Genomic DNA, 27,410 nt, shown 5'->3' with positions numbered 1-27,410 from the left:
CTGCCCCCCTCCTGGGGAGCAGAGGTCTTTTTTGCAGAACAAACAATTGTGAGCCTTACAAAAGCAGATGCAACGGAAGCTTAAAAACATACAGAAGAGTCCAGCATCCTGCTCCCACAGAGGCCAAACAGATGCCCACAAGCAGGGCCCAATCATAGGAGCACTTGTCCCTCCTGTAAAGGTAAAGGGACCCCTGACCATTAGGTCCAGTCATGGCTGACTCTGGGGTTGCGGCACTCATCTCACTTTACTGGCTGAGGGAGCCAGCATACAGCTTCCGGGTCATGTGGCCAGCCTGAGTAAGCTGCTTCTGGTGAACTAGAGCAGCGCACGGAAACACTGTTCACCTTCCCGCCGGAGCGGTACCTATTTATCTACTTTCACTTTGACGTGCTTTCGAACTGCTAGGTTGGCAGGAGCAGGGACCGAGCAACGGGAGCTCACCCCGTCGCGGGGATTCAAACCACCGACCTTCTGATCGGCAAGTCCTAGGCTCTGTGGTTTAACCCACAGCGCCACCCGCGTCCCATCTTCCATCCTGTAGTTGCCAGCAATTGGTATCTAGAGGCATACTGCCTCGGAAACTGTAGCACGTTATGGATGTGACCAGAGCATGTTAACAGTTGTCTCTGTCCAGGAAACGTTGAAGGTGAGGGGGAAGAAGCTGATGATGAGCGTGCCAGGCCACCTGGAGAGTTCATGACAAAGGTATTATTTTCTTAAACTGGACACATCCTCTTTGGTGATGTTGGCCGTTACACTAGGCATATTAAGCAGATTACAAGGATGCTCCTGAGCTACATTCCTCAAGGGCGCTTGGGTCTAGTTCTCACTGAGTTGATAAATCTCCACCTGGGATTTTAGGTGCCTATGTGACAGAATGTCTCTGTATGTAAACACTGTTCCATTACGAGTGCTGAAGGAAGAATACTCCACTTGAACAGCTGTCTGGCCTCAGTCCGGTTTGAAGTTAAAGACCCCCTCCCCTGCAAGAAAGCACAGAGGCTCTGAAGTCCCCCATCAATGGTGAGCGCCTGGATACAGTGGTGCCCCGCAAGTCAAATGCCTCGCAAGACGAAAACCTCGCTAGACGAAAGGGTTTTGCGGTTTTTGAGCTGCTTCGCAAGACGAATTTCCCTATGGGCTTGCTTCGCAAGATGAAAACGTCTTGCGTTTTTTGCAAGTTTGTTTCCTTTTTCTTAACACCCTTAATACAGTTGCGATTTGACTTTGAGGAGCAACTCATAGAACGCGGTGTGGTAGCCTTTTTTGAGGTTTTTGGCGATTTTTGAAGCTTTTCCAAAACTTTTCCGACACCGTGCTTCGCAAGACGAAAAATTCGCTAGACGAAAAAACTCGCGGAACGAATTAATTTCGTCTTGCGAGGCACCACTGTAAGTACTTAGGAGCCTCGCTGCTGCACTCGGCCCGTGGCCCCTCTAGTCCAGCCTCCTCTTCTCCCAGTGGCCAAGGGGGTGCCCCCAGGGGAAGCCCACAAACAGGGCAAGAGGGTTTCCAGCAACTGGCATTCTTACCTTATCTGCATAATGTCAACAGATGTTACAATCTGACTACTTTCTGCAGATGGAAAGGGGGGGGGGAGAAAGCAAATTACAACCCAAATCTTCCTTGAATCTCTCTGCTGTTGACATGAGAAGGCAGAAAGGGAATTTCAGTCTTATTTCTAACCACTGGCCTGAGATTTCAAAAGTGCTCACTGCTGTGGCCACAGGCTGTGTCGTAGGATGGCTAAATGATTTAGTGGGTAATAAATATAATTTAAGGGCTCCGGGGTGGGTTTTCAAATGGCAGTGAACCTCCCAAGTCCTATCAAGCTGCTATTTAGGCCTCAAAAAATACCTCAGAGGCAGAATCAGAGCTACTTTGCAGCTCTATTTCCACTGAGATTGCCTTGGGCACTGGCTATTTACATTTCTCTCCTCCCACCAAATACATTTTCTCACACTTAGAAGCATACTAACCCTTTTCTCTCCTCCAGCTGTGCTTTAAATTAGACCCTGCTTAATTCATCTCCCCCAGAGACCTAAGTTTCAGAAACCGGCTGACTGATCCTTCCTTTGAAAACTCAGACACTTTACTGTTGGTTCCACCAGCACAAGGAATAATGAACAAGGAAGACCAGGATTTTGCAGACATGAGTGTGCCAATGACTCTATCACTCAGTCTTCAGGGTTAATATCACATTTTGGTCCTGCAAATATAAAATTCTTTTTCAGAAAAACTATTCAAATTAAACATATTTGCATTACATCTGCATCATATGGAAATGAAAGCTTTCAAATAATTTCTGATATATATTTTATACATTTAAGAACTGTACAAGTTTATCACATTTGCCCACACAAAACCACATTTTGCAGACTGCAATTTTCATTTGAGTGTAGGGAAGGCTGGAGTCGAGGAAGTGGAACACAACCACAGTACCTAGCAGAGATGAGACCAACCCACATCTCACAATTTTTAGGTGTACACGTGTAAGAGCAGGGGGAAATTTATCTAAAAATGTAAAGCATAAATGCAACAAACAGGTGGTTGAAACAGGTCCGTAACTCATGTACACTCTTCAGAGCCTGCTCTTTCTATGGCTCCCTAGTTTTTCATTCAGTAATGTATGTTTTCTTACTGAAAACACTCCGCCCCTGGTGGAGGCGGCCAGGGTTTATAGCTCCCGATTCAAATCAGCACTTAACTTTGTCACACCATTTCTTGTTAAAGAGTAAGACAATAGAGCAGCAAGGTCTTGGACTCTGTGTATGGTTTCTTTTAAGATCACCTGTTCCATATCTGATGTAGAAGGGTCAGATGCTGACAGCATTTGGCCCCGAGTCAGAAAGCAAAGCCTTTTGACTTCTCAAAAGAGTAACTCCGAGAGGTGAAGTGGAGCCTGACAACCAATAAGCTCCTGTTCTTTATTAAGTATGGACAATGGGGAACTGAACAAGCATACAGAAGAATAACAATGTGAATGTTAGACTTTATTGTCTCTGTGGCTACATTAATGAAATACATTAATTTAATATCAACCAGGAAAAAATAGGCAGAGAGCAGAAAGCTACAGGGAATGTTAAAATGTCATTGTTCTAACAAAGCTAGAAAAGGTTAGAATAACTACTTTTCATATGTTTCTAAATGACTATAGGTCAAAGGCCTAAGGGAAGCAAGGAAACTTCTGGAAGTTCCTGCACCTCAGTTTTAGTCCAAGGACTAAATTTACTAGTTTTAGTCCAACTAGTAAATTTTCTTTACACACCCTTTGCTTATCTCAAGGGAGAAGTCTAATGGCAGGGATCAGAGGATCTTGTATCAACTGGCCACACTTTGCTTCCCCAAAGCAAGCTTTGCCTGTTGCTTCTATACTCCACTGCAGCTCTCCAGGGGGAATGGCCATTTAAAGATGACACCCGATGAAGTTATAGGCCTGCACATACTTTTGATGCAAAAAATGCATGTTTAAGAAACGTGCTGAGAATGTAAGCCCTTGGAAGATAAATGAGCATCCTTTTCCCAGTACCAAGAGGAAGCAATATGCCAGGTTTGTGCATGACTAAGTGGGGTGAGTGGACTTCTTGCAAGCCAGTTTGGCTCTGTGTCACAGTATATCCTGCTGCTTGGCTGTAGAAGCTGCAGAATTAGAACTTCCAACTTTTTGGGGCCTGGGGAGGGAGTATCATTTATCTTGGTTTCTCTGTGAAAACAGCCAGCCTTCAGCTCAACACATGGACTAGACCTTTGCCCGTAAGCCCATTTCAATGCAGTAATTGAACACGGAGCCCGTCCCACTGCTTAAACTGGCCTCCAAGTGATAGAGCCACTTTGCATCTGCAGTACCTGTAGAATGAGAGTTATTTTCTCTCTTTAATACAAGGAGCGGCCGAAAAGGCTCCCAGTCAAACTGGGAAACCATTGCCATTCTATTTAGGCTGGGACTTTTCCAAGCAGCCGTTGTAGCTGAACAGCAGCTGAGCCCCTGAACAACAGCAATCAGAAATCCAACTTTTGTAAAAACAGTTGTAGAACTAGACCAATTTTCACAACAGAACTGATGCTCAGTATGCCTGGGATACCAAACAGTTTGATTCACAAGACCAGCCGGTCCTCTCCTCCTTCCTGAATAACCTGGCCAATGGATGCTTGGTTTTGCTGCCTGAGGAAACATTCCTTCTTGCACTCCATGAGCAGCTGGAAATCTCGCCACATTTTCACTTGCTTCAGATTTGGACCATGGCTTTCCCGCACACTCTTCTGCTTCTCTCGCAGTTTCTGTTACTCAAAAGAACAGTCAAAATCATTCCAAGAAATGTTTCAGAGTTACAACAGTTACCTCACAGTGGGGCACGAACATTTATTTCTCTGAACAAGAGATCCTGGCCTCGACCCAGTGCACCAAAGGAGCGTCTCCCCATCGTTCAGCCCAGACAGTGAGGTCCTCCTTCAAGGGCCTTCTGGTGGTTCCCTCACTGCGAGAACTGAAGTTACAGGGAACCAGGCAGAGGGCCTTCTCAGTAGTGGCACCCTCCCTTCAGATGTCAAGGAAATAAACAACTACACAACTTTTAGAAGACATTTGAAGGCAGCCCTGTTTAGGGAAGTTTTTTATGTTTGATGCTTTATTATGTTTTTATATATGCTGTAAGCTGTCCAGAGAAGCTGGGGAAACCCAGCCAGATGGGTGGGATATTAATAATAATAATAATTCAATTGCTGCTACTTTGTCTGCGTGGCATTACAAGATCCTGAATTGACTGGGGCAGCCACTGTTGGGGCAGAACTCAGCATGCATATGCAGAGTGCTCAGCCTGTGAGCTACAGCCTGTCCCCTAAATCTGAGCTCCATGCTTAGCACTAAAAAAAGACATAGATTAAGTGTTTTATGTATGTTTTATGTGTGTGTTTTGTGTATGTTGAAATAATAGAAGACAATTTTTGATGACAATTCTGCAAAGAAGATCTAAAACAGGGTTAAAAGGCAATTCAAAATGAACTGTTATCAGGACTACAAACATATTAGTCACTGCTCTGTAGTCTGCTTTGTAATCTGGAATGAACAACAACAACAACAACAACAACAAGAACCACCTCATTTATACCCCACCTTTTTCTCCAAGGAGCTCCAGGTGGCACACATGGTCCCCCCCCCCCCCATTTAATCCCCACAACAACCCTGTGAGGAAGAGGTTAGGCTGAAAGACAGTGACTGGTCATCCTAGTGAGCTTCATGGCTGAGTTGGGTTTTAAAGCCTCCCATGTCCTACTCTGACCCTCTCACCACCACACCAGACTAACTCTAGAACATAAAGAAAAAATGGAATTAATCTTTACAAGGAATTCTGTCCTTAAAAGTATAACACTTGCATAACTGAATTTATAAGGGAAACGTTAAAGAAAGAAGTTAAGAAAAAGGAATTATTTGTGCAATTCTGAACTTTACAGAAGACGATTAAAAATGTACAGAACTCAGCAAGGGTCTTAGTCAACGCAGCTATCTCAAAAGCACTTCAGTTACTTTCTATAAAAAACACCAAGGACAACAGCTGGGAAATGTATCATCTTCAGCCAGTTTCTGTAGATACCACTTCAAATTTGATCTAGCAAAGTGTCGCCTGCATTACAATATCTTATCCCTGGGGTTCCTGGGGAATGTGCTGTTTGTAAAAGATAGTCAAGCAGCTTAAGCATTATCTATAGGAAACTGACTTCAGAACTGTTTCTCTATTTTATTTTGAGAAGCCAATTTCTCCGAGCTGCAACAGAATGGTTTTTTGGTGGCTGTGCATAAGGACCAGAATAAACTAATGACAGGCATGAAATGCAGCATTTTCTAAAACTGAAAGGGAATATTTTTAAAAATAATAACCTATTATTACCTTTCCAAGGTTTTCTTGTTCCGTGATCATCCGGGTGTATTGTTCCCTAAAGAAGATAAAATAAACACATACATACACACATACACATTATTTACAAAAAACCTGTGGATGTGAAGTCAAAATGCTGGAGAAGAAGAAGAAGAAAAGTTTGGATTTGATATCCCGCCTTTCACTCCCTTTAAGGAGTCTCAAAAGCGGCTAACATTCTCCTTTCCCTTCCTCCCCCACAACAAACACTCTGTGAGGTGAGTGGGGCTGAGAGACTTCAGAGAAGTGTGACTGGCCCAAGGTCACCCAGCAGCTGCATGTGGAGGAGCAGAGACATGAACCCGGTTCCCCAGATTACGAGACGACCGCTCTTAACCACTACAGCACACTGGCTCCTGCTGTGGCTGCAGAGACCAGTAACTCGTGACTGCTCTTCTCTGGGGAGCAAGCCTGGGCAGCGTGTATGGAGGTCCTGGGCTGCTAGGCGACAAGACCCCCACTCTTGGCTCCACTGATGTGGTCCAAAGGAAAGCAGAGCATACTTGGAGATTGCAGAGTTTGGAGAAATTAAAGGATAAAGTGCGAGATTGGCTACATTATGCTCAGATGAAGGAGGTTTTCAACTCGGATAAAAAGATAGGATTCCAGGTAGAAAAATCGAAACTAGAAACAGAACTGTTAGAACCTAAGACTAAGGTACTTTCAAAAATGTACAACTTGCTGTTAAAATGGAATACACAAGACGAAACGGTTAAATCAGCTATGATAAAATGGGCACAGGACATTGGGTACAATATTATATTTGCTGACTGGGAAAGGTTATGGACCACCGGTGTGAAGTTCACGGCATGTAATGCCTTGAAAGAAAATGTTATGAAAATGATATATAGGTGGTACATGACCCCAGTCAAGCTGGCAAAAATATATCACCTGCCTGATAATAAATGTTGGAAATGTAAGGAAACTGAAGGAACATTCTTTCACCTCTGGTGGACCTGCCCTAGGGTTAAGGCTTTCTGGGAAATGATATATAATGAATTGAAAAAGGTATTTAAGTATACCTTCTCTAAGAAACCAGAGGCCTTCCTTTTGGGTATTGTCGGTCAGAGGGTGTTAAAGAAGGATCGAACTTTTTTTATGTATGCAACAACAGCAGCAAGAATACTTATCGCAAAACATTGGAAGACCCAAGATTTGCCCACCGTGGAAGAATGGCAGACGCAACTGATAGACTACATGGAACTGGCAGAAATGACTGGCAGAATCCGAGACCTGGGAGAAGAGGCAGTGGAAGAGGACTGGAAAAAGTTTAAGGACTATTTACAAAAACATTGTAAACTGTATGAGTGTTAAGAAGGGTGCAGGACTGAAAACAACATGGCACCAGCAATTTAGTTGAAAGAAAAATGAGAATAAGTGAGATTTGAGAAATAAGATAAACTTTGGAATAACATTATGCCTAAATTAAGTATTTGAGTATTTGATAAAAATGTTTAAAGTCGGGGACATAATATTTGAACACTACAAAATAAGAGTTGAAATAAGGCGATAAATTGCTGTTTATAATTCTATAACTGGGAACGCAGGATTGGGAGATGTGAGGAAGTCCAAAAGCTTAAGAAAAGATGGATGTTGGATATCTGATTTTGTTGTATGTTTTTTATTATATGTTAATCTTTTTGCTTTTTTCTGTTTTTCTTTGTTTGTTGCATTTTGGTGATGGTTTTATATGTGTTTGGTGAATTTAATGTTTAAAATGCTTAATAAATATCTTATAAAAAAAAAGGAAAGCAGAGCAATATGTTCAACACCAGCTTGGCTGCAGGAGTTGCTGGAAGGCACCATCCAACTGTTTCAGGGACTCCACTCCAGATTTGTGTAGGGTTTACTCCTTAACCCTTTCTTCTTCCAAAGATGTCCCGCAAGGCAGCAGGTATGGATTTTTCCTTGGAGTTTACTCTCAAAGCCTTTCTCACAGTTGTGTATAGCTCCAACGCAGCAGAAGTCTAGGATCAGAGTTTTCCTTCTCCTAGATGAGCTACCTTCCCATGTTGTTGAGCCCCATCTGCCCCTCATTTCCCTCTACAGCAAGTGCATAAACTGCCTTCTTGCTGTTAAACCTACTATTGGCCTCATCCACTGAATCTGCCGGAGCCTGTCTTCACATGCAGGGGAAGTTCCTGACTCAGTGAGGGTTTGAGAGCCATTGGTTACCCTTACCTGGTTCTGCTGGCCAGTTGAAGTCGTTTCCTGGAATTGTGGCTACTGTCATATGATGACAGCTTCTAGGAGCCACAGGTGAGAGCTGAATGCAGGGTGGGGACCAATGGCGGACAAACTGCCGCAGAAGGAGCATGATGTGTCCCCCACCAGAGGTACTGTCCCGCCCGTTACACCCCATACACCCCAGCACTTTTAGAGACTTCAAAGTAGTACTTACTTTGTGTGCCAGTCAAATTTACAGCAGCCCTGTAAGGCAGCTCCATATCATTATACCCATGTTGCAGGTGAGGGTCTGAGGCTTTTAATTCACAATTCCAATGGACTCTTGAGTAGATGATTCATTATTATTTTTTACTGTTAAAACACATATTTGTTGTATATCTTTCCTGTCTTATTTCAAGGGTCTAGGAAAGTGATAAAAACCTATTACGTTCTATTTGTCACCATCTTATAAGGTAGATTACACTGACTAGGAATGAATTTTCCGAAGCCTGGCAGAGAGCTATATGGCCAAGGGGGGTTTGGAGACGAGTGTCTTGCATGTGAAGCCTACGAGACTATGCCCTGAAGGACACTGGTTTCACACATCTAAGCTTCTATAAATCTGTGAGTCATCAAGATAAGCTGAAAACCCCAAAGGAATTCACTGGATAATAGAAAAACAACAAACTTGAACCCTCCTACCTCAGCAGCCTAAAATGATCCTTTGACTTCACTGAAATCATTGCAACTCTTGGCTCTGTCATCTGAGCAAAATGACAGTTTAACAGTTGACTAAAAGGGGGCTGATCCAAGGACTGGAAGCCTGGGACAGAAAATTCTTCCAGCTGGGAATCTTAAGAACTATAAATCCTCTTCCACTGGGGAAGGCAGGATAGGATTCCTCCTTTGCTCCCCCCACCCCAGCCAAGACTACTGGGAACTTGCTCTTGTCTCCAGGGCCTGTGCCAGCCATTTACACATTCCCACCCCATATATTGCATGTCCTATGGGGAAATGGGATTTGCGCCTGGAACAGGTTTACTCCTGCAGCCCGGGCTATCCATCTTTCTCATAACCTGCATGCAGCTGCTGTAATTTGTGCCAGGGCCAAGACGACCTCAATTGCCCCCAAGAGAATGCACATCTATTGACATCCTTCCCCATCACTTTAGGTTCACCAATTGCTCTTTAGTCCCAAGACTTGGAAGGAGAAAAAACAGACAACAGAAAACTAAACCTCTGAATGTCAGGGAGGGGAAGGGTTGGTGGTTGTTGTTTTTTGCTATTTATAATGATGTCTGGAAAGAATGCAACTTAATTTTGAAAGTTAAAACTATTTTTAGAGAACAAAATTAACTTTTCACATTCCTCGGTACTGACTCCATGGAACAGAGGATGGGGATCAGAATTAGGGCATTTTTGGTTCATTAGTAAACTGCGGTTCTGCTTATGGGTTGTTTGAGCTCAGTTTACATTCCAGTGTTCGCAAGAAGAGACATTCAGTCCTGAAAGGATTTCTAGAAATCTGCCTTCTCTTTCCATCCTGCACTTATTGAATTTCTGCCTATCAAAGGCTCTGCTTATTTCCAAGAGAATTTGCACTCTCCTGGTTTGTTTTTTCTCTCCACAGGGAGTAGCAAATGGACATTCAGAAGAGTAACTCACCCAGAAGCACCCTGTATTTTACTGTGCAGTCAAAAAGCAAAAGTGCAGGAGGCAGACCCAGAAGACACCTGGAAAATGAACATCCCCCCCTCTATGACAGATGGGCATCCTGATGTGCCTCTTCATAGCTCTTGGTGCTCCCAGAACTGCCCCTGTCTGCAGCATGGGGAACAGACAAGTGAGTGACTTGGGCAGGAAGAAGACTGAACAACATAAACTCTGTGGCCTCTTAGGACTGGATGGGATGAGCACTGGACACCCAGCCTCTGACATGCTCTTCCTTCTCTGCATTAACCACTGTAAGCACCTAGATGCCAGGCAAAGAACAGTGGCCCCAATAAGCTTGGAATTCTAAATACAGTACATACAAAGTTTGTGAAGTAGCCACCATAGCACACCAAGGTCTGAGAAGTAGGTTACAGCAGACAGACTGAGAACAAAAACCACTGAGCAGAGAAACGCTCTCAGTGTTCACCCACTAACTTCCACTGCAACTGTCCTCTCATTTCCACTTTAGCTTTACTATTCCTACTAGTTCTTTGCTCAGCATTCAACTTCTTTCCTCCACTGACATGGATTACATCTCTCCATATATTTGCAAGGGGTTTGTTATCTGTTCCTGGCTGCTCCCCGATTTAACCACCATAAATGGAGACTCATGAGATCAACAGGCGACATAAAAAGTATTTTGTTCTTCAATGAGCTCTCTCTCTCTCTTTCTCTTTCTCTCTCTCTCTCTCTCTCTCTCTCTCTGTGTGTGTGTGTGTGTGTGCAGTCCTGTTTTCCTATGGAGAGAATCCTAAATGGAGCCACAGCAAACAAGAAGTGTCACTGCTGAGACTGTTAAGCAGAGGGAAGAGAGAATTCCACAAAAACTTAACATGGTCAGTTTCTTCTAGTTCAAGACTAATTACACTTCCATTTCTGAAAAATTGTTTGGAATTAAATCACACTCCCAAGTATATCATAGAATCATAGAATTGTATAATTGGAAGAGGAACCAAGGGTCATCTAGTCCAACCCCCTGCAATGTAGGAATCTCGGCTAAAGCATCTGTGACAGATGGCCACCCAATCTCTGCTTAAAAACCTCCAAGGAAGGGGAGTCCACCACTTCCCAAAGGAGTCCATTCCCCTGTTGAACAGCTGTTACTGCCTGAAAGTTCTTCCTCTTGTTGAGTCTTAATAACTTTTCTTGCCACTGGAATCCATTGGTTCGGGTCCTGCCCTCTGGAGCAGCAGAAAACAAGCTTGTTCCCTCTCCCACGTGGCAGCCCAGGCACGCCAACTCCCTGGGGCCTTGAGTGCCCTAGCCCCCACAACATTTTAAATGGGGGGGGGCAGGGCACCCACAAAGTGTGGGGGGGGGCCGTGTGCATGCTGTGGGAGAATGTGCGCACAAGGTCATAAGGCTGCCACTATGTGCGTGAGCGATGTCAGCACACCAATGTAGCTGATGTAGTGTGCATGCGCCAGTGGGTGTGCTGACTTAGCGGCCCCAGGCACCCACAGCCGTGGGGGCAAGCTAGCACCACTGTGACAGCCTTTGAGGTATTTGAAGATGGCTCTCCTATCTCCTCTTTACCAGGCTAAGCACACTCAGTTCCCTCAACCATTCCTCATCAGGCTTGGTTTCCAGGGAATGGTCTTAAGGCACTAGTGAGCCCAACCTCTTGCTGCAGGTAAGTATGTCTGGGACTGACCAGTACTTGGGATGTTCCTGGGGAGCATATGTGTGATGCCTCGGGTTCCAGGTTGAAGGAAGGCAGGATATAAATGTAAGAAAATGAGTAAATACCTGATTGCCTTTCTTCTTTCCTGCATATCTGAAGAAACATACAGCTTCATCTCGTCTTTGGCGCGCTGAAGGCTGACTTCTAGGATCTAAGAAGAAACACCTGAATTTAGATACCAACTGCCCTTCCCATGGAAGAAGTATCATCTTACTGAATGACTACAAAAGAACCTTTTTCAGACTGACCTTTTTCATGCAGTTGATGTGATGATAGCGGCTTTCCTCCTGAATACACTCTTCATGAAGGGCCTTCACCTCCTAAAGCAGGAAGTGCACATTTTTAACATTTATGACGACAAATAGCCTGCAGCATCAGGACCATTTTCAAGGAAAGAGCGCCTGTTGTCAACAGTCACTGATGATTTAATTGCTTCCTCTTCAGCCAAAGCAAGCAAAATAACTGCTGTTAAGTTTAACTGGTCCAGGGGTGGATACAGCCAACCGTTTTGCCACATGTCTGCACCTGGCAGAATGCCTGGATGCAGCCCCCTGCCCCCTGCCCACCTGAGCGCATGTAAAACCAAGCTGATGAGATATGGAGGGGCAGCTCTGTCCTGCCTGCCACCCTACCTGCTCCAGTGCAGAACGGTTGCTCTCCAGGCCTGCTGCACAGCTGTCATACTGGGTTTTTTTCTCTCCGCATTCTTGGGTCAATTCCTGGTGGGGGGAAAGGTAGAAGGGCACATGAATTCTATCAGCATGTGGCACCTGGGGAGATCATGTTCTTGTCAGTCCTGCTGCCTAACCTCAGCTATTGGCACACAGAGGCCCTTACATAAACGGAAAAGGCATCTGAGGCACACCACTCATGGGGAAGCCACCAGCTTCGCAGACCGATAGATCAAATAGGGTAAACCACCACGTAACTTGCAAGCTCCCCCCCCGCCCCAACTTTAAAAACATGTATCACTACCCAGCGTCGTTAATGCTTTGGTGGATTAGGTTTCCCACTTGTTCATTCCATAGCCTAGATTTTGACTCGGCTGCATTAAAATTAAGCTCGCGAGATTGTAAAAGGATTGTGTTCCTGTACAAACAGTTTGTACAGATATTCACTTATGCCATGAGATAATTGGCATCACTAGCAACAGAGCACTCTAGTGAAAGGTAAACTACAATCCAGCTTGTGATAGAAAGTATGGCAGGGCATACTCGACTGGTGAAGCAGCAAGTAGACCTGGTGTAGGTCAGCCTTCCCTAGCCTGGGCCCCCATCACTGGGTTACATCAGACCACCTGAGTGTTCTGCTAGGGGGCGTCATTTTAGGATGTGAAACCTAATTTTTGCAATTTTTTTCACTGAGGCACCTTATATTTTTTAAGCTTTCGGATCTGCTATTATTTTTGTGATTGGTCAATATTTAGCTTGGTACGTCTACATTTGATGAAGAAGTACATAAACTACTTTTGGAAAACCAAAGAATTTAATTTTACCTTCTGAAAATGTCAGATAATGCTAAATAACAACAACAATAAATAATAACAAAAACATTAATATATAAGATAACTGCAAGGACTTGGCAATCATTTATAATGTTTTCTATGCACTTTGACACTTATTCTTCTTACCAAGAAAAACTAAATTATATTAATTTATCCAAAATACATTTCAAATTCCCATGTCGTGTTACAACATTTTAGCACCCCTCATTTTGGAATTTGAAAGTTGGAAAATTCAACATGCCCTAATGTTCTGTTCATGTGAATAGCCTGAAGGTGACCGTCACCCCCTTCCTCTGGCCGGCAGATGAGTAGGATGCATGGGAACATTTCACCCTTATTTAAGGCATTTTATCCTTTGCCCTTTAGCAAAAAAGACTCTCGGATTGGCTTTCAAGAGAGCAGCAGCTCCTTGCCACTGTCAGTGGCAGTTCTACCTGCCTTGCTCCCCCCCCCCCCGAAGCTCCCTTTCTGCCCCCCATCAGATCCAGGAGCACAGCTTCTCGCAGGGCTCAGGCCACGAGAACAGGGCAGCTCCTGTCATATAGTTTGCTTGCCAGACAGCTAGCAAGTTAACCATTGCACCAAAACTTTACACAGGTCCTCTGGATAAATATTCAATAGCTGTCTTCTCTGACCATCTCAGGCTCCTTAGGGCACCAGTTTTCCTCATCTCAGCCATAGCTTCACAGCATCACTCCCCATTCCAACCCTGTCTTGAATTCAGCAATGTCTTAAAACCACATAAGTTTGTATCTGACACATATACGCTGTCTTCACTTTGAGAAAAACACTAACAGACCCAGCAAACAAGCACACGATGAGCACACTAAATGGTGGATCCCTGGGAGTCCAATGTAGGAGTGGAATATAGGTTTTTTTAAAGTAAATAATAACATTCACTCAACTATTATTTTTTCCAATGAGGTTTACACTTGAAGAAACACTTTAAAATACAGTCATACCTCGGGTTGAATGTGCTTCAGGTTGAGCGCTTTTGGGTTGCACTCCACGGCAACCCAGAAGTAACGGAGCGCATTACTTCTGGGTTTCGCCGCTTGCGCATGTGCAGATGCTCAAAATGATGTCACACGCATGCGCGGTAGCAGCAAAACGCGACTTGCGCATGCGCAGAGGTGCAGTTGCATCTTACATTCTATTCTTTTCTTTTTTTAAATGCTATTTATTGAAATTTTTTTAGAATTACAAAAGAAAACAAGGTAGAAAAAGAGAAAGAAAAAACCAAGAAAAAAGAAATCACATCAAACAATACAGGTTAATAAAAATCAAAATCAAAAAATAGCACAACACGACCAAAAGACAAAAAAATACCACAAACATTTAAAAACAAATCCAATATTCCCAAATCCTTAACTGTCATTACCTTCTTTCTTTGACCTCCTCCTCCTCCCTTTTTTTGTATCCTAGTTGTTAATTGTCGCAGCAAATCCTTTCCATATTTCATAATATTCTGTCATTACGTTACCTTAATCTATTTTAATCTTATCTTACTATAAAACACCTTAAAGCTTAAAACTTAAGTCTTTTACCAATTTCTCATAACCATAATATTCTTACATAATTCTTTAAATATTTTTACTAAAGCCAAATAATTTCGTTCCAACATTTTTCTAACATTCATCAATTTTGTAAAACAATCCTAATAGAAAAAAAACACAAAAAACACAATCCAATCTTCATCCAGCGTCTCTTCCTCCTGGTACCGGGTTTTGTCAGTCCTTTCTATCCCATCAATCTAGCGCATTAACCTGGTATTCTTATATCCGAAGCCCTTAAGTCCCTTCCATGTCCCTTCCGCAGCTCTTCTTCATATTTATAGCTATATTTTCCTTTGTCTCCTGCTCCTTTCACTCGTGGGAACTCCAGAATGTTTTTGACCCTTCTTGGCACATCAGCCCCCTTTCCATAGTCCACACTGAACTCCATGTGGTATTTAAGAACCTGTTTCAAAGTCCCTCCAAAATTAAGAGCCCCCACAACCCCAAACATCTCATGGCCCAATACCAGACTTGAAAAGTCCAAACATCCCTGCATAGGGGGGTCTATCCAACCCCCCATTTCCAAGCCAAACCAAACTTTATCTTTCCAAATCTGGCTTTTTCCAAGCTCATTTGTCAAATCCAAAAACTCATGTTCCTGCTGGGCCGCAGCTCCCTCCATCTCTGGTGCCCAAGATTCAGCAACATCCTCTTCCCTCATCTGTTCTGTCAGGGCACACTCCTGATTTGATTCCTGTGATCAATGTGGTGTAGTGGTTAAGAGCGGTAGTCTCGTAATCTGGGGAACCGGGTTCGCGTCTCCGCTCCTCCACATGCAGCTGCTGGGTGACCTTGGGCCAGTCACACTTCTCTGAAGTCTCTCAGCCCCACTCACCTCACAGAGTGTTTGTTGTGGGGGAGGAAGGGAAAGGAGAATGTTAGCCGCTTTGAGACTCCTTCGGGTAGTGATAAAGCGGGATATCAAATCCAAACTCTTCTTCTTCTTCTTCTTCTTCTTCTTCCTGGGTGGGCTCCATATAATTTCCCACTGCCTGTTCAAAATTTCTGATCGCATCAGTCATCAAGTCCGTCTTCTCATGTAGCTGTTCCAATAGGGCACTTGTTTTACAGAGAGCACACAACAGAGCTTCTGAATACATTGTCCTACAAGGTCAGAAGTCTATTCCCACGATCGTAATCTGTAGCAGCTGCAAGCTCCCCGATTCAGAATTGGTTACAGTTTCACAGGCTCCCTCTAGGGGAAAAACTTCTATTTGTTCTTTTCTTTTAAAGGCAGATCTAACAACAAAGTTTCCTTTTTCAGTTATTTTGTCAATATTTGTTCTTTTAAAATGCGAAAGGGAACAATGGAATCACTATGTTTCTCTTCTTTTAGCTATCTGTCAAAAACGTTTGTCTCTGGTCAATGAGCTTCAAAAAATGTCAGTCCTGACACCCCGCTCCAGGATCAAGACGGTGGAAAGTTACTTTGCTTTACACTCACTTCTGCAGGTTTAAACAGTCCAGAAAAAATTCCCCCCAGTTCTCCTGCTTCCGAAGGGGGTTCAACAATCTTAAATGGTGAAAGTTAATCCTTTACAAGCGATTTTCTAAACTCTAGTTTGCCATGTCTTTGCTTTAATCTATCTACAAAAAAAGGAAGGCTGACTTCCTGTTTAGACCTTCCTGTTTCAGTGCCAAATTGAAATAAAATTTTAAGTCCAATTTTCCTTTCTACTCGCAAGTCCTTATTTAGAGTCCTATTGTCCAAAATTTAAGTACTCACGGTGATTGTTTTAAAAGCCAAATTGTCCCAGGAAAAAGGCAGCGCTCTCCGGCAACGGCTGTGCGGCTTCGCTCTACGGAAGAAGCAGTTGACTCTTGGCGCCGTGCCACTTCCCCCTCTTCGCTCCGGAGCCCGTTAGTGGGTTCCTTTGCGGGTTGGGGGGCACTAAAGGTGCCCGCCGAGTCCCATGGTCACTGGCTTCATCCGCCTGTGATTTTTGAAAGGGTCCCCGCTTCGCCGTAGCGGAAAAGACCCGTTTCCCGTGGAGCTGGTCCCTCCAGATCAGAGGGAGTCCGCCATTACCGATGGCGCCACCCCGGAAGTCCTCATCTTACATTCTATTCAGGATGTGAATGAGGCTTCGGAACGGATCCCATTCGCATCCCGAGGTACCACTGTAGCTGAAAACACCAGATGCCGTTGATCATCTCCCCCAAATGTACATTTTGGCCTATACGATAGAGGCACCTGGCCACAGATAGTGTGGAGCATTACTTAGGGGAGGCTCTGAGCCTCTTACTGCCATACAGGCAGAACTGCAGGAGAGGCGTTGGGAGAAATCTTGTTGCACTGTAATCAGCCCAAACCATTTGTTCAAACAAACAAAAAACAAAAAAATTCAAGTCCCCTCTACTCACCTGACACTTCTGTCGCAACTGCCTTAAATCTTTGATAATCGGAGCAAGGCTTGACTTCTTATCAGCCACCATAGCATTCAGTTTTTTCACCTGTTTTATGGGAGGGAAACACATCACATGAATATGTTATTAACAGCATAGCAAGAAAGCTGGAAACACTGGGGGCGGCAAAGGAAGATTAGAAAGACAAATGGAGAGGGAAAGATCAACTAAGATGTGATAAATGGAGACTGGCCATATACCTAGCACAAGCAGTGTTGGCACACCAGTATACCCACAGCCACGCTGGTCTGCCAAAGTAGATCTTGCAGGGTGGTGGTAAGATTCAAACAGACAACACCCTTCCTTTCAACAGACCCTTTAAATACGGGGGAGGAAAATCACCATTTCAGACATGTTATCCAGAGTCCGACCCTTCATTTCATCCATTTCGCTCTTCACAGCTGACACTCTCTCTAGCTCCTCCTGTGTATAGCTGTATCCAGAGATACCCTTCTTGTCTTCAATTGCTTGCTGTTAGCATAGAAAAAGAAAGACATTTCTGAGTATACGTTCTGACAGCAGACAAGCAAACAGATTCTGAATTGCAACCAATAAATAGTAAGAAAGCCCTATGAAAATTTAAAGACTGTGTCAGAGAACTGGCATCGGAACAGGGGAGGGAGGCAGGGGGGCGTTGGGATACAGAGAGCCTCCAGAAATCCTGAGGAGCAGTTCCTCTTCCAGTGGTGGGGAAAGCCACCCCTCCGGTGGAGAAGAGGGGAAGGGGCTTGAGGATGCTGCGGAGAGCCCCAGTGCCTCACCTAGCCCGGCTGGCCAGGAGGGACGCACGCCTCTTCCGTCGCCCAGCTTGCGCAGAGGGGTGAAACGCAAGGAGGGGAGGCGGAGGCTTGGGGTGTCGAAGTTCTTATGCAGGGGGAAGAAGCTGGAAGGGGCCACTCCCGGATTCTGCAAGTGACTAAGACGGACATGAACTTTGGAGATCTGCACTGTAAATAGTTTTCACAATAAAACCTGTAAAAGACAGGTCGGAGTTCTGCCTGGTTACTCATGAGCAACTACCACCACCATCTGACAGACTGCCTGGTTTGTTTTTTGATTAACTAAATCAGGTGTTGTCAACCTGGTCCCTTTTGCCCACTAGTGGGTGTTTCAGGATTCCAGGTGGGCGGCAGGGGGCTCTACGGCACAAGCTGAATCCTCCTTCCATCGAGCACTGGTGGGCGGTAAGGAAATTTTCCCATCAAGAAAGATGCATTAGTGGGCGGTAGGTATAAAAATGTTGACTACCCCTGAACTAAACTATATGAAAATCAATAAGAACAGGTCAGCTGCTGTGGCAAGACATCTCTCCTTAAAGGGCATCTTTGCACAAATCGCCTAGAGGAGCTTCTAAAGAACCAGGTGCATTTGCAGTCATCCATTACTTTAATTTGTGGAGGATGAAATAATTCTGAGTGTGCTGTTGTTATTTATTTACTAAGCCGTGCCTTCCACACACAGATTAATAATGTTTGATCAAGAAATGGGGGACAACACTTATTATCATCTTACAGCCTCACTTGCAGCCTGTTCTGCTTTGTTTCAGAAGAAATAAAATGTTTTACTGAGCAGTGAAGAAAACAAAATACACACTTGGTTACATGGGTTTCCATATTTTGCCACAGCTTCTCTTTTAATGGATAAAAATATGAGTAGCTTTAGGAAAAGGGCCCATCTCTACACCAAAGCAATCTTCTAACAAAGCAAGTGAAGGAAGAAAGACCTGATGCCATGGAAGTGGGCTGGGAGAAGGGCACTGGGCACTGAGCGTTCCTGCAATGATTGTATCTTCACTGACTTCAGCGGCCCAGTTTGTGCCTAAAACTAAACCAAACTGCGGCTTCGGGCAAAAGAGGGAATGTGTGGGTTCCCAAAGCTTAGCGCTACGTGTACACCAGGTCAATGTGCATGGGGAAGCCACTTCAATTTTTTAAAAGCAAGGCAGAGTTTCAGCTTTTGAATAAGAACATGCTAGAACTGAGATACCATGTACATAACTTCTTTTAACATACAATAAAGTCTAGCTCATGTCATTAGAACTGTCTCAAAGCCAATGCTAAAATACTGAACCTAAACCAAAGGCTTCACAAGTGTAAATGTCACTCTGATCATGAAACCACATATCTCAAACAAATGTGTGGGTGCTCCCTCCCTCTCCCCCTTGCTCCTTTGCTGCTCTGCGCGCTTGGAACTGCCTCCCAAAACGCTTTGGATGCCGCCTCCCTAGCTTCCTTCAAACCCTTCCTCAAAATCCACCCTTCCTGTGAAGCCTGAACACATGTAACTGACACAACTGAATCTCCCCCCCCCCCATGCTGCATTTTTGACTGTAGGTTCCCTGGGGGGCAAGAAGATCTCCCCCTGCATTGTGCAAAGCACTAAGTGCCCTGGCAGTGCTGGAACAACCCCGGGCTTGGCCTGCTTGGCTTTGCAGGAAGAGCCGGAAGCTAGAAGATTCATCCTGGCTACCTGCATTTCACAGTATGGACAGGAAGACAGAATGGCCCATTACCAGCTGCTGCTGGATATCCTCGTGGCGCTGTTTTAGGAGCTCCTCTGTTCTCTGCAGGATGCCGTACTCAGCTGTAATTTCTGCTATATCCAGGCGCTTCTTTTTGTAAAGCGTGTTTTTGCTCCGAAGCTTATTAACATACCGCTTAAACTGAAATGAGAGATAACAGGGACCTTTGAAATATGAGGAAGTTAGATTTAGCACGCACTGTTACACCCTGTCAAAATGTTTTGGGGCGGCCTTCCTCTCTATTAAGTATGTATCTCCCTCAGGAGTCCTGTACATACCAATACCAAAACAACCTTTTTTTAAAAAAGGAAACTACTGGTACATTTCTTTCTTAAAAAATCTGTGATATTATAAGTAACCTTTCTCAGTGTAAAAAATTGTGCTGCTTTTAAATAACAAATGCTTAAAGGTTGCCATCACTGGCAGTCTGAGACCCCCAGAGTAAGTGTATGTTCTATAAATAGCGTTGCAGGCAAAGAGCCCATCCTGAAATCAGCCCAGATCATCTGCCATCCTGTGCAGGTGGTGATGCTTTGTCTACCTTGCTGTGCTCCCGTAACTATTTTTAAAGCCAAACACTGTGGACATTCTTAGTGAAAGAACAAACCCACCTATTGCTCAGTGTGTGTTCAACGCAGACCAGGCTATGTGTACCTTCAAGAACAGTCTTTTCTGCTGTGCCAAGGCTCAGGACAAGGTCACAGAAGTCACACAAGAAAACAAGTGCATGGTCATTTCAGGTTTTGGCAGGGTGCGGATCCCCAAAGCACAGCTGCTGTGGAAGCTCTGCTCATTTCAGGGGGGCTTGCACAGGAATCTCCCTAGCAGATGTTTGTTTTTTGCTTAAGAGAATAAAAGGCCCCCCTGTCCAGCAACAGCATTTGAAAGACCCACCTAGCAGTGATAACCTTGGTAATAAGTTGCTTGCACACGCACACCTGAAATGGCACCTGCACCACTTCGGTGGTCTTAAAAGAAAAGAAAAAAGGAACCAACTCACTTCCATTTAAGAAAAGTTTCCCTGCCTGAGGGAATTCTGACTTGCCTTAGGTGAGTCACTGGGTTGTTTACCTATGAAAGTCAGACGGATGCTGATTGCCCTGTCAAATCTGATCTTGCCTGCAGAATTCAGCATCCTGATAACCTCAGCTTTCCTTTTTTTAAAAGAAAACCAAGCAACTCTCTTGCATATACACATGTACAGTGACAGGTTTGATAGTGTGCAGCCAAAGCCTTGATGAAAGCTTCAAAGCCAGGCAGGAGCTCTGTTGAGTTTCCAGCGCTCCGGGCAGGAGTCGCCCCACACGGATTGGCAAAAGCAGAAATAATGATGTAAACAAAGGACACATAATGCAACAATCGCATAATTTATACAGGTCACTGAATCCAGATTTTCCACACACATAATTACTTTTGCATAAAAAAGAAACACTTGATACTATAAAATACACTAAAAGTAAATGACGGGATAGCTAAGTGGGTGGAGCATGTGACTCTTAACCTCAGGGTCATTGGTTCAAGCGCCACGTTGGGCAAGAGATTCCTACACTGCAGGGGGTTGGGCCAGTCCCCACCTAACTGCCTTCTTACTTACAACCAGTCCAGGGAGTGGCGCTAGCTGAGAGCTCCACAGTCTTTTGCCCTTGAACACAACAGGGAGAAGGACTGGGGTGCAGGAGCTGGCCTTGGCTCTGCCTCCATCCACTATTGGCCTCCTGCCTTCCACCCCAGCACTCCAAGGCAGTGTTTCCCAACCTTGGGCCTCCAGCTGTTTTTGGACTACAACTCCCATCATCCCTAGCTAGCAAGACCAGTGGCCAGGGATGATGGGAATTGTAGTTCAAAAACAGCTGGAGGCCCAAGGTTGGGAAACACTGCTCCAAGGGTTATCAGCCACCACTGTGGACCTCCTTCTTCCTTGGAGATCCAAACTGCTTCTGAGCATGCTCAGACTCGAGGCCACTTCCTCAGCACTGCACATCCTGGGGAATCAAGTGGTAGGGACGACTTTCAAAGGGAAAGGAATACTGTGCTGACAGATTGTGAGGAGTGGGGAAAGTACTGCCTAGAATCATAGAGTTGGAAGAGACCACAAGGGCCATCGAGTCCAACCCCCTGCCAAGCAGGAAACACCATCAGAGTACTCCTGACATATGGTTGTCAAGCCTCTGCTTAAAGACCTCCAAAGGAGGAGACTCCACCACACTCCTTGGCAGCAAATTCCACTGTCAAACAGCTCTTACTGTCAGGAAGTTCTTCCTAATGTTTAGGTGGAATCTTCTTTCTTGTAGTTTGGATCCATTGCTCCGTGTCCGCTTCTCTGGAGCAGCAGAAAACAACCTCTCTCCCTCCTCTATATGACATCCTTTTATATATTTGAACATGGCTATCATATCACCCCTTAACCTCCTCTTCTCCAGGCTAAACATGCCCAGCTCCCTTAGCCGTTCCTCATAAGGCATCATTTCCAGGCCTTGGACCATTTTGGTTGCCCTCCTCTGCACACGTTCCAGTTTGTCAGTGTCCTTCTTGAACTGTGGTGCCCAGAACTGGACACAGTACTCCAGGTGAGGTCTGACCAGAGCAGAATACAGTGGCACTATTACTTCCCTTGATCTAGATGCTATACTCCTATTGATGCAGCCCAGAATTGCATTGGCTTTTTCAGCTGCCGCGTCACACTGTTGGCTCATGTCAAGTGGCTGGGGAGGCCCAGCCAGATGGGCGGGGTATAAATAATAAATTATTATTATTATTATTATTATTATTATTATTATTATTATTATTATTATTATTATTAGTGGTCAACCAAGACTCCTAGATCCTTTTCACATGTTCTGCTCTCAAGCCAGGTGTCACCAATCTTGTATTTGTGCCTCTCATTTTTTTTTGCCCAAGTGCAATACTTTACATTTCTCCCTGTTAAAGTTCATCTTGTTTGTTTTGGCCGAGTTCTCTAATCTGTCAAGGTCGTTTTGAAGTGTGATCCTGTCCTCTGGGGTGTTAGCCACCCCTCCCAGTTTGGTGTCATCTGCAAATTTGATCAGGATGCCCTTGAGTCCATTATCCAAGTCGTTGATAAAGATGTTGAATAAGACTGGGCCCAAGACAGAACCCTGTGGCACCCCACTAGTCACTCTTCTCCAGGATGAAGAGGAACCATTGATGAGCACCCTTTGGGTTCGGTCAGTCAGCCAGTTACAAATCCACTGAGTGGTAGCATAGTCAAGACCGCATTTTACCAGCTTCTTTACAAGAATATCATGGGGCACCTTGTCGAATGCCTTGCTGAAATCAAGGTAGGCTACATCCACTGCGTTCCCTTCATCTACCAGGCTTGTAATTCTGTCAAAAAACGAGATCAGGTTAGTCTGACATGACTTATTTTTCAGAAATCCATGCTGACTATTGGTGATCACAGCATTCCTTTCTAGGTGCTCACAGACTGTTTGCTTAATGATCTGCTCCAGAATCTTCCCTGCTATTGATGTCAGACTGACTGGGTGATAATTATTTGGGTCCTCTCTTTTCCCCTTTTTGAAAATAGGGACAACATTTGCCCTCCTCCAGTCTGCCGGGACTTCGCCTGTTCTCCAGGAATTCTCAAAGATGACTGCCAGTGGTTCTGAGATCACACCTGCCAGTTCTTTTAATACTCTTGGATGCAGTTCATCTGGCCCTGGAGACTTGAATACATCTAAACTAGCCAAGTATTCTTGTACTATCTCCTTAGTTATTCTGGGCTGTGTTTCCTTTGCTGAATCATTTGCTCCAAATTCTTCAGGTCGGGCATTGTTTTCTTTATCGGAGAAGACTGAGGCAAAGAAGGCATTGAGGAGTTCAGCCCTTTCTGTGTCCCCTGTTTGCATTTCACCATCTTCTCCTCTGAGTGACCCCACTGTTTCTTTGTTCTTCCTTTTGCTACGGACATACCCATAAAAGCCTTTTTTGTTGCTTTTAACCTCTCTAGCAAGCCGGAGTTCATTCTGTGCTTTAGCTTTTCTGACTTTGTGTCTACATGTGCTGGCTATTTGTTTGAATTCCTCTTTGGTGGTTTCCCCCCTTTTCCATTTTTTGTACACATCCTTTTTTAATCTTAACTCAGTTAAAAGTTCTTTAGATAGCCACCCTGGCTTCTTTAGGCACCTTCCATGTTTCCGTCTCATTGGTATTGCCTGAAGTTGTGCTTTTACTATCTCCCTCTTAACAAACTCCCAGCCATCATGAACTCCATTTCCTTTTAGTATTACTGTCCATGGGATCTCACCCAGCACTTCCCTAAGTTTTATGAAGTCGGCTTTCTTAAAGTCAAGAAATTGAGTCCTAGTATGCTTGGCTGCTCCTTTCCGCTGTATAGTAAACTTCAGAAGAGCATTATTACTCGCGCCTAATGATCCTTCCACTTCCAGCCTGATCAAGTCCATTCTGCTTACAGAGCGAGAAGAAAGTGAGGCCTAAAAGTCTTCCAACCAGCTGAACCAAATGGCTGAATTGAGCAAGTACAGTATTACAAAGTCTTCCCTGCAGCTGGACTGCTTGGCATTTTGGTGAAGTGTGGGTCTAAACCTGCCACAGCCGCTAACAACTGAAACCATTATGTAAAACAAGCATCTATCACGCTGCCTTCTCAGGAAAGAGAGGATTATAAAAGTACAGGGAAGTCATGACGAAGCAAAACTGCAGTGAGAACAGAGATGTTATTTACATAGCAAAGAAAAGAGGGCTTTGCAAAACAAAGCATCACAGCGCAAACATTTTGATTGAATACCAAAGAAGTTCAGCTCCACAAGAGGAACTATCTTGAAGGGGCCTTTCCTGCTATGTTGTACTTCTGGCATTCACAAAGTAATTGGATGCAGATGTTCAAGTGTGATTGTTCTCTCATTACTGTGTGTTGTTGTGGGGCAATCACAGGCACCTACTGAGGGCATCAACCCCGAACATATATCTTCCATCTGACAGCTTTCAGCACTGGTGGTGGTGCTGGTGTTAACCTCCTTTCTGCAGCAACATGAACGCTCAAACAGCCCTTTAAAAAAAGTAAGCACAAAACAAGACCACCTCCTTTCACAGCTTCAATCCCTTGCCATGAAAGAATCATTTTGTTTTAAGAATTCTTTTCCTTTGCTTTGATGTGCACATTAGGACATTTCCTTTGCTGCTAAAGAAAGGGAGGAGCTGACTGCCTCAATCCTTCCAGTTTTACCTGAACAAGTACGGGATCAATTCTTGCGCAAGTGAACTGCTAAGATGGAAGTGCTCCCATCACTCCTAAAATGATAATAATAATTAGCATCTGTTCTGGGAAATCCTTTGGCATTAAACTGGCCTGGAATTTTGGTTGCTCAATTGACATTGCAGGAGTGGGGAAACCTTTTCACCCTGAGGGTCTCGTTCTCCTGCAGGAAACTCTCCCCACATGCCAGTAGTGGTGGGCGGAGCTGGAAGCAAAAGTGGGAAGGCTAGTGGCCTCTCACCCCCTTCCCCACATTTCTGCTTCCAGGGAAGCAAGGGCTCAAAGGCACATTCCAGCTTGGCAAAGGACCTGGTGGCTGGAAGGCAGAGAGCAGGGCTGATGGGGGACACAGCCTGGAGGGAGATGAAAGAGTCAGCTACAGGGGTATGGGGGGGGGGCTGCACTTGGCTTGCAGGCTGGAGGTTCCTGCCATTAAACTGTTCCTGCCTGTGTGGTTTCCTGCTGCTTGCCCTGTTCTGTGTTCGGAGAAGCAAAAGCTGTTCATTAAGATGGTTCATTTATTTACGGTACACCCTTCCCCAAAGGAAACCCACCCTCTAAACTGCAGAGTCCAAAGAGCAAAGGGAACCTGTGGCCCTCCAGATGTTGCTGGCCTGCAACTTCCATACTGGTTGGGGTGATGAGAGCCACAGACTCCTCACTCCTGTCCTATGATAGCTCTGGACTGCCCACCATTGTGGAAGGAGGAGAGCAAAACACAAGAATCAATAAGCCTGGAAACACAAAGGGAAAACATTTTTTAAAATAAATACATAAGTCAATGTAGGTTCCTGAGAACATTCTTAATTAGATACTACGAGACTCTCTTTAACTGCCTCAGCAGGATGCCATAGAAAAATGTTTGCGAAAGATATATATTGAAGATGATGGAGCAGATGGCCAATCTTCCTGCCAGTCCAATTAATGCAATACAGACAATCCCAAGCAGTTAAAAACATTTAGTCTAAGCAAATCTCTGGCTGTGACAAGCTCTCAACAGCCATTTGCAAGATATCACAGATCTTATCTTGGACAGCCATTTTGGGGTATGATTTATTACAGTTACTTCCATTCCCAGTTACGGAGCTGAAAAGCCCCACCCATTTCAGTGGGGTCTGGGGGGTCCATAAGCAGCTTCCTGGCTGCCGCCTAATGCTTGTGGAGAAGCTGACTTCTACTGAAGAAGAAAAATATCCTGCGGTCGTCTTGTTGGAGAGGTCATTCGGGCCATTTTAAAATCTCAGTATTAGGGAAACTGTTTCTGGGCCACACATGACTAAGGCTCCTATTTGGCCAGGCTGGGGCCAGGGATGACAAATGTCTTTTAATTTATAGTAAAGACCTCTCTCTTAATCCAGAACTTAAAGTACATCTCTATTAATCACCAGGGAAACCTAAGTGAATGTCCCACATTTAAAGGAAGAAAAATGTTTTGAAACAGCTCTGGAGATTCAAAATGTCCAGTACTTTTTGGAAAATTAAGTGTCACCTTAAGGGGCACCAGGCACCTCTTGCTGGTGTACCCCTCCAGTGGCAGGCATGTGAGAAGGCCCTCTCCGATTCCACCCATAAGGCTTGCTTTAGCCGCATGTTTTTATACATGAACTGGAGTCCACCCTAAACCTGTAGTGAGGTTACATGAAGAAATGCCCAGGTTCAGAATTGCCCTGAGGTCTCCTTAGAAGAACCACCAGCACCTGGTCTGGATATGTCCCCTGAAGGGACATCACTTGCAGATGTGGGCAGATTCTCAGTAGACAACCATGACCCATGACATGGCCTGGCACGCTGGTTGGCTGGTTTCTGTTCTTGTTTTATTATGCATTTTGTGTTCTCGTTTTGTATTTTTATGTTGTGAACCACTCTGTAATCTTTGGGTGAAGGGAAGTATATAAATTTAATAATTATTAATAATTATATTTATAATTTGTTTCCTTCATGCCTTCACGTATAATCTGAGGGTGAGTTACAACAATTTAAAAATAAGGTATTAAAAACCGTTTAAAACAAATTACAATCCAGAGAGATAAAGTATAGTTATGTGTGTGTATAACGTCAATCATGCTCTGGGAAGCAGCATCTTTAGTAATTCAGACCAGTCTATTTATTCTGCAATACACTCAATCAAACTGGAAAAAGCCTTCTTAGTTCTTGGTGGAAAGCCGCAGATGAGCAAGATGAATGCTTTATCCATTCGAGTGAGTGCTCCAAGAGCATTCATGTGTGCTAAGCCACATTTTACACCTGAGCCACACCGTAAGTTTGACTTCACTGACTGTTAATGCCCTGCTTCAAAAGTTCCTGGCTTCTGTAGCTATATGTCAGGTGACTGACTGTGGCTGCAATCCAGCCTAGGGGTTGGCTAGGTTGACGGCTGCCAAGGGCGAAGAGCCAGGGTGGTGCAAAAATCAGGCCTCTCCACTCTGGCTTCGAGTGGCTAGGAGTCCATCCACATGCTCCCCAGGCCAGGCCAGGTAGCCAGGTGATGTGCGCATTCTCCTTTGGCAAGAGCACAAGGGACAGGGAGAACCAATACGGCTCCTTGCCAAGGGAGCCTAGGTCCACCTCTGATGCACTTAAATGAGTAAACCCCATTTAAAAAATGAGACTTACTTCTGAGTAGGCATATAGGATGGCACTGTAATCTCCACCCCAGCTCCCAAAGCAGGAGCCTATTTTGAACAGGCTGAAGGACTAGCAACAGTGGCTCTG

At 44.6% G+C, this 27,410-nt stretch overlaps 1 protein-coding gene and 3 long non-coding RNA genes across 5 annotated transcripts in view; 1 reads left to right on the top strand and 3 right to left on the bottom strand.

The window, feature by feature from the left end:
• The first annotated feature begins 398 nt into the window (after window positions 1–398).
• On the top strand, window positions 399–10,413 carry LOC308575676. The gene is made up of 2 exons (XR_014002908.1): window positions 399–1,026; window positions 9,709–10,413. It is a non-coding gene; the product is annotated as an uncharacterized lncRNA (long non-coding RNA).
• The window catches only part of IFT81 (intraflagellar transport 81), a 55,550-nt gene continuing 31,039 nt past the window's right edge, over window positions 2,900–27,410 (bottom strand). For both annotated transcript variants that reach the window (XM_081174462.1, XM_081174463.1), the window contains exons 12-19: window positions 19,454–19,603; window positions 17,284–17,412; window positions 16,900–16,989; window positions 12,108–12,194; window positions 11,724–11,795; window positions 11,541–11,626; window positions 5,886–5,931; window positions 2,900–4,281 (exon numbers count right to left, since the gene is read on the bottom strand). In XM_081174462.1, the coding sequence (XP_081030588.1) occupies window positions 4,099–4,281; window positions 5,886–5,931; window positions 11,541–11,626; window positions 11,724–11,795; window positions 12,108–12,194; window positions 16,900–16,989; window positions 17,284–17,412; window positions 19,454–19,603 (843 nt within the window). In that variant the 3' untranslated portion in view covers window positions 2,900–4,098. The remainder of the gene's footprint in view (window positions 4,282–5,885; window positions 5,932–11,540; window positions 11,627–11,723; window positions 11,796–12,107; window positions 12,195–16,899; window positions 16,990–17,283; window positions 17,413–19,453; window positions 19,604–27,410) is intronic.
• LOC308575681 lies at window positions 8,437–11,533 on the bottom strand. Its single transcript, XR_014002913.1, has 2 exons — window positions 10,051–11,533; window positions 8,437–10,007 (listed from the first exon to the last, which is right to left on the bottom strand). It is a non-coding gene; the product is annotated as an uncharacterized lncRNA (long non-coding RNA).
• On the bottom strand, window positions 21,108–26,502 carry LOC308575678. Its single transcript, XR_014002910.1, has 3 exons — window positions 23,873–26,502; window positions 21,336–21,527; window positions 21,108–21,177 (listed from the first exon to the last, which is right to left on the bottom strand). It is a non-coding gene; the product is annotated as an uncharacterized lncRNA (long non-coding RNA).

The sequence above is a fragment of the Podarcis bocagei genome, assembly GCF_964188305.1.
Source record: "Podarcis bocagei genome assembly, chromosome: 16".
Lineage (NCBI taxonomy): Eukaryota > Metazoa > Chordata > Lepidosauria > Squamata > Lacertidae > Podarcis > Podarcis bocagei.
This window is presented reverse-complemented; position numbering and strand designations above follow the sequence as displayed.